This window comes from Eptesicus fuscus, chromosome 17 (assembly GCF_027574615.1).
Source record: "Eptesicus fuscus isolate TK198812 chromosome 17, DD_ASM_mEF_20220401, whole genome shotgun sequence".
Taxonomy (NCBI): domain Eukaryota; kingdom Metazoa; phylum Chordata; class Mammalia; order Chiroptera; family Vespertilionidae; genus Eptesicus; species Eptesicus fuscus.
In genome coordinates, this window is record NC_072489.1 from 28,254,587 (window position 1) to 28,262,084 (window position 7,498).

At 44.5% G+C, this 7,498-nt stretch overlaps 1 protein-coding gene across 2 annotated transcripts in view; it reads right to left on the reverse strand.

Moving 5' to 3' along the window:
* BICC1 (BicC family RNA binding protein 1) overlaps positions 1 to 7,026 on the reverse strand; it is a 245,796-nt gene extending 238,770 nt beyond the window's left edge. For both annotated transcript variants that reach the window (XM_028151516.2, XM_008145485.3), the window contains exon 1: positions 6,576 to 7,026. In XM_028151516.2, the coding sequence (XP_028007317.1) occupies positions 6,576 to 6,765 (190 nt within the window). In that variant the 5' untranslated portion in view covers positions 6,766 to 7,026. The remainder of the gene's footprint in view (positions 1 to 6,575) is intronic.
* Between the last annotated feature and the right edge of the window lie 472 nt (positions 7,027 to 7,498).

Genomic DNA, 7,498 nt, shown 5'->3' on the forward strand with positions numbered 1-7,498 from the left:
TATTCCTAGATTATGAAAAAAGAAAGAAAAGAAAAAAGAAAGTAAAGAAAAGAAAAGAAAAGAAAGAAAGAGAAGAGAAGAGAAGAGAAGAGAAGAGAAGAGAAGAGAAAAGAAAAGAGAGAGAGAGGGAGGAGGGAGGGAGGGAGGAAGGGAGAGGGAGGGAGGGAGAGAGGGAGGGAGGGAGGGAGGAAGGGGGGGAGAGAGAGAGAGAGAGAGAGAGAGAGAGAGAGAGAGAGAGAAGAGAAGAGAAGAGAAGAGAAGAGAAGAGAAAAGAAAAAAAAAGAAGAGAAAAGAAAAGAAGAAATCTGCCCACTTATATTACCAAATAATCTAAATTTCAAGGGGTCAACAATACAGGCCTAAATCTCCAATACAGGTAAACTTTTGCTTCAGTTACAACTTGGAATTTTTGTCACAATGCCCTCTGCTCTGCCCATGTAGGAAAAGTATGGTTTGGATCACTCAGCATCCATTTGGACACCCTTCTTCCTTGCCTACTTACTTCTAGAGAAGCTGGAAGAGAAGTTACATTCCCAGAATCTCTTGTAGCAAAGAGTGGCCAAGAAAACACAGATGGAAGTTCCAGGAGAGAGAACCCTTTATCACAGAAATAGCCAGAATCTTGAACAGAAAACAACTTTTGTTCCCCCCTCTTTCCCTGCACAGACCACAATGCAAATCAAGGCACAGCACAGCCAGACTACAACAATGAGGCCAAAGGCCACAGGCTCAGGATAGCAGGGGCAAGAAGGGCATTTGCTGTGGGGCCTGGCCCGCTTGGCCCACATTTTCTGTTAGTTGAGGAAAAGAACCCCGGCTTGTTTAAGCCACTGTGTGTTGGGTTTTCTGTTCATCGCAGCCAAATACATTCCTGCCTGTTAAACTCACTGATACGGCCAACCTTCCAGTGTTTTAACTCATCAATGATCAACTAACCCAAAACCCCCCAAGTCTTCACAGAGATACGATTTACTGAGAGTGCAAGCAGTTACTGCGAGTGCTTAATCCTCATTTTGTCCTCACAGGTCTCCAGAGAGGCGACCTTAGGACCCCCAGCCGAGACAGTCCGATGGCAGTTTCTGAGCTCGTTCCTGCCAAGCTACAGTCTCGGGTGGATTTTCTTTTTTTTTTTTTTCATTTAGATTGCAAAGTAATCTTAACCTTCAGTTCTGCTCTCTGACTCAACTCTAACTGTCCTAACAAACTTTCAGATAGGAAGGAGCCTTTCAGTAAAAAATAAATCACCTCTTCCCATAGCAGCGGTCGCCAACCGGTGGTCCACGGACCACGGGTGGTCTGTGAGGTCCAAAAGGTTGGCGACCGCTGCCAAGGAAAGGATTACTATGAAGTTTAAAAAAAAACAAAAAAAACTGACAAGCATTTCTTTCTAGTGTTCTGAAGTCTTTATCCGTCACGTGGCTGCTGCACTAACGTTTACTAAAAAGCACCGTGTGCCTGGCACTGGGCTAAGGGTTTTCACATGCATCGTCTGTCATTCAACGCTCACCGTGTCCTCGGAAGAGGACGCTACTACTGTCCCCACCTGACGAGTGAGCGAACGAACACGTTAGCCCAGACACAGCGTTTTCTTTGAAGAAGTCTCTTTCTAGACACCAGTGAATGACAAGGTCAGAGCAACAAAACATTAGAAGGGAAATTAACTGATTTTGCTGATCGTCTTTCATAAAAATATCAGAAGTGACTGACTCAGGACAGTTCAAAGAAAGAAATATACTCAAGGCAGGAGCAAGTATAACTAAAGAGGGTAGAAAGCCTTCCCATCCGGAGAAAAAAATCTAAAATTCCACACCCGTGTTTAATATACTTTTACTCAGTATGTACTCAACCATCTTTACGAGGGACACTGCGAGCTATCGGGAAGGCCAATAATAATGTTTTGAGAGCTGTGAATGTTCATTTGACCATAAGACCACTTAATTCATGTTCCAATATATTTGATTTTCATTTTCAATATAAGAATGTGAAGTTTGGGAACTATGGTTTATAATGAATATGGTTTTATTAACGTATTCAGCACTTTCTATGGGGCCAGCACTGTGATGTTTTACATACATCTTTATTCTCTTATCACAACTACCTAAGGATGCAGGCACTATTATCAACACCCCCTTTTAGAAATGAGTCTGCAGGTGATGAATTTTCCCTAGCTCCCTATTAAAAGGTAACACCCAGCCCTAGTTAGTTTTGTTCAGTGGTTAGAGCATCAGCCTTTGAACCAAAGGGTCATGGGTTCGATTCCGATCAAGGGTACACGTCTGGGTCCCCAGTTGGGGGCAGAGACAACCAAATGATGGGTCTCTCTCACATTAATGTCTCTATCTCTCTCTCTCTTCCTCCCTCCCTCCCTTCCACTCTCTAAAAAAAAATAATAATGAAAAAAAATATCCTCAGGTGAGAATTAACAAAATAATAATAATAATAAAATAAAAGGTAACACCAAGATTCAAATCCTGGTCTGGCCCATAGCCCTGTACTTTTAACCACTAAGCTTCATAAAGTAATTTGTTCTTGTTGTGTGTTAGCATTAATCAAACATTAGCTAGAAAACTCTACTAGCTTACTTTTTATTTATATTCATTTCCAGTACTCCCCATTTTCATTTCTTTTTGCTTATTTTTCCCTACTCCCACCAGAACATCTGAGAGTATCTATTCACCATAGCATAAGACAATCTTCACCGAAGTTTGTCAAATTAAAGAGATAACATAACTGCTGCTCTACTTCTAATCAATGTGCGATAGGCTGTCTTCAGTGGCTAGTTCAAGCAAGCAGCAGTCAAGGACCCCAGTTGTGCCTGTTGTTATAAAAATGCAACATGGTTTTTAAAGTCATTAACAGCAATATCTTAAAAGCCCAGCAGATGTCAACCTCAATTCGTGAAAATAGGGCATTTCCCCCCTTTTAACACTTCCTTCTTTCTATGATGAAACTCAAGGGATTCAGAACTTTGAAAATCCCTGGGCTTCTGAATTTGATGTAGGAATTTTTCATTGTACTGTACACATACATGTTTTTCCAACATAAAAAGAAAAGTGTAACAGTGAGATGTAAACAACTACCAAAAATGAAAAAGAAGAGTTAAAGTATACAAACTCCATTTTGCCTCTCAGGACTCTGGCAAGGTAAGACTATTTCTGGCTCTTGACCCATTTATTTTCTACCTGTCCCACACTTGCCCCTATACCTCTCCTCCCTCTTTACATATCAAAACTCTCATTTAACTGACTTAAATGAATCAACACTATGATCTCACATGGAGCATAAAATCTAAATTTTGAAGATCAATATTAAATTAAAAACCATTTTTCTTTATCCTTAAACAATGCTGTCCATGGTATCTATCCCAATACTGACCATACCCATCAAAAGCCTTAACTAAACTTGAAAATAAGTTCCCATTTACAAAACTGTTGAAGATGATAAATTTTATGACTCATTTAGATTTGAACAAAAATGTCCAATACTCTGTATGGCTATTCCAAGGTAGTTATTAAGCAAAAACAAAATAAAAAGAAAAAACACTAGTGATTTTCCTCTGGTAGTTGTATGTGTATCAAATCTGTGGGGATTCAATGATCATCCAAGAATAGTATTTCATTTCTTTGACCACTACTCCATTGCCCATATCTTAACCTCACTGAATTTTTGGTCCATTGCGTAGAAGAATTTCTCTACTAATAAAAATACAATCCATTAAAGATTAACTTGCCCCCAGGACACTCTCTCTGGAAACAAATTCCAAGCATTACAATCACCAATTTGCACTATGTAGACTTAAAAGCAGGTAATCTTACTTATCCTGATTTAAATTGAAAAATGGCAAATCCAAATTCACAATAACCAGAAACCCAACCAAATGCAGACTTGACTTACTTGGCACTTTTCAAGTGAAAAATGCCACCTTGGTATCTATTTTATTTCTACAATTACAAAATTGCAAAATTCTTTTGGGCCCATTATTTAGGTATATAATATATGTCAGAAATTGTGATCGGCACTAGAAATCTTTTGAATCTATATTGTAATATGTATGACTAATAATAATAAAACAACTGATATATGTTAAGTTCTTATCATTTACCAAACAGTGTGACAAGTTTTAGCTTATTGGGCATGATCTCTTTTAATTCTTAAAATCCTAAGGGTAAGGTACTAATTTCAGTCCCATTTTACAGATGAGCAAACTGAAATGTAAGGCCTAGGAACTGTCCCAATTCCCCACAGGGATTTATTTGAACCTTGGTCTGTGTGATTCCAGCGTCTACACGTACCATAACCACCTGGTATAAAGCAGTAAGGCACATGATTATGTTTGGTTCCGAAAACTGGTCTTGTTCCTTCAAACATGGTGGTTCTATGTCATCTGACACTAGAAACCATGCATCACAAAACGCCTTGGTACACTAGACACTGGTTCCATTGTCAAACATGTTCAAAATTTACTTTCTTCGATGGCTTAATCACTTACTGGTAATTTTGGAAAGTTAAAGCACTACGTTCAATCATTCAAGAATTCTTTGGGGTTAAAATGTGAATATTTTATTATATATTGGCTGGTGAAGAATTGTGAATATTTTATTACATACTGGCTGGTTAACTCTGTTAAGATTTTCTGTAAAAAAAAAAAAAAAGTATCACTGCAAAGCAATATTAAACCATCTCATGACAGAATACCAGTATCTACAAAGGGGAGGGCCTTCAAATAAAAAGTTTTAAAAAGCCTCACCTATATTTCATTTTATTCTAAATGAAAATGTATTGTTTCAAAAAAGAAATCCACTTCTAAAGCTCGGGTTATGCTTGAGGGCTTCCTGGAAGCTAGCATCGCTGTGGTTATTTGTATGTGCACAGGTGAAAACAGGTAAGGAAGACGTAGTAGTATTATAAGATCCACCATCACTCCGAATTCATGTAGAAAATACATTGGAAACCTGTTGAACAGGCGGGTATGTGGTCTATCAGTTAAGTCCAAACAATCACACAAACAATATTTTTTCTGAATGTAACATTTTGTTTTATAACCAGAAACTAGGTCAAAAAATTCATAAAACGAACGAAATAACTAACATGGGTTATCGAAATGCAACTGGGGCTTTAATTTCCAGATCTACTTTGCAATATTCTTATTTGAATTGTTTATCGAAGTAGTAACTCTCCTAAAAAGTCACATAATTTAAGGGGCGGGGGGGGGGGGAGAGAGGAAGAGAGAGAGACATGACAAGCACTAGGGATGTTTATCAATAAAAATAAGCAGCAAGGGAGATGAATTTGTAGCTCATCCAAAACGCCTGCCAAACACTCCTGCTATTTGTTTCCACCAAGTTATTGTTTTGGAAAACATGTTGTTCTCTCTTAAAATAACCTGCCTAAATGTTCTAAAAAGCCACTGCATTTCCAGAGGCTAAATCGCTCCCATATTGCGATGCATTGACTGATAAAGTCAAAGTAAGTTATGCATAAAGCCACACACAAAAAAAGTTGGAAGGCTCCAATGCTCCCTTGTTATAAGGACACTTAGCTACTGAATGAATGCACTACTCACCCTTTAGTGAAACTAATGCCTGGTCCTTTACAGTATTTTATGACAGTCATTCGAAATACCTTATTACTCCAGGTGAAGGAAATAAGCCACATCCATGGCTGCAGTTAGGCCAGTAATTACCATTTTAAGGAAGGGCAAAATGACCTTGGACATTTTAGCAATCACTCCGAGAACTCCAATCCTCCCATTAAAACACTGAATGTGTTTCCAGTCCGATATGGTTAAAGCTGTGATGCCTGGGAAAGTACCAAAGAAACTAGGGAGTTAAAAAAAAAAAAAAAAAACCCAAGTTGTGAAAGACATAGTCAGACACCCCGAGTACAGGAAAATTTTTATGAACTTAGTGTAACTCAAGATGTGTTTTATAAGCTGTCAGGAGATGAACACACACTGTCCTGCAACCCAGCAGCACTGCCCTGACACAGTCCCCAGCTCTGGATGCGCACCCCCATCCTGGCCCCTCTTAACTCCAGGGTGGAGGATGGGGGGGGGGGGCGGGAACTCCTGTCTTAAGCCTTGACATCTGCAGAGAGTTTTCCAATAGCCAGACAAGGCCCCTCAGCTGGAGGAAGTGGATACTGACAAGAGGAAAGAGAAACATACAGAGACAGAGCTTGGGTTCAAAGCTGCCAGCGAGTGGGGACAGAATCCCACACAGTCTGTGCGGTCTGCGCGGGTCCGGATGGCACAGCCCAGGTGTCCGGGCTGAAGCTGGCATCTCCCAAGTGCATCCGCAACTGGGACGCGCCGGTACGAACCCGGCCTTAGGCTTCTCTGAAGCCGGCAAGTTAGCACAGGGCTCCCCGTGCCTAGGGACCTGAGAGGCGTGCGAGGGTGGAGCGTCCCGCTAGATCTCCCCTCCCTGGGTGTCCCCCGGCTCCGCGGGGAAGGGGACCCGGGAACTAAGTCGGCTGTGGGCCGGAGAGGCGGGCGCCGGGGCGCGCCACGGGGATGTCCGGAAAGGAGTTGGGGGCGCAAACGGGGAGTCCGAGAACGCGGGGGGGATGCCCACCTTGTAACATGGCCTCAAGTTTCTTCCTGTCCACGCGGAAGCGCTCCTCGCTCCACTCCGGGCTGTGCAGGGGCGCCCCGGCGACAAGGTCGTCCTCGGAGCCAGGCATGGGCGAGTCGGTGCTGCGCTCGCTGTTGGAGCCCGGGTCCGACTGCGCCGCCAGGTAGCCGGGCTCGCCCTGGGCGGCCATGGTGGGCGCGCGGCGCTCGGGCTCCGGCTGCGGCCGCCGCTGTGCCTGCGCCGCCGCCGCCGCCGCCGCCGCCGCCGCCGCTCGCCGGCCGGGCTGGTCTGGCTCCCCGCGCCGCGGCGCTACCTCGTCCGCCCGCAGCCGCCGACGCCGCCACCAACGCCGCCGCCACGGAGTCCCCGGCGCATCCCAGCCCTGGGCGCCGCCCACGCCGCCCGCCGCCCCGGGTCCCGGCCGCGGTCCCGGGCCAGCGGCTGCACCGCCCCCAGCCAGCAACGCCCGCGCCAAATGAGCGCGCCGCGCCGCCCGCGCATCCATCCGCGGAGCCCGGCGCTCCCTCCCCGCCCGCCCCGCAGCCGCGCGCTCATTGGCCCGGCCGGCCCACGGGAGCCCGGCGGGCGGGCCCTGGCGCTGGTACAGACTCGCGCACACTCGCTCACCACGTACAAACGACCACTTTTCTGCACTCAAACGTATAGGTCTTGTCCCACACACACACGCTTCCATAGTTCTTCAAACACAGACACTCCCCAGGTTCAAGCACAGCACCCTCCTGAACGCACACGAAGTGCACACGCAATTTCCCTTCTGCTTACACACAACAGGCTACACGCTTAAAACCCAGAACCCCAGTCCATCCCACAAGTTGGAAACAGGAGGGAGAAAAGAGAAGGCTTGCGGAAGAAGCAATGTCCATCTCTCATAGACATCACTGTGGTCATTGCTTCCATGCAGT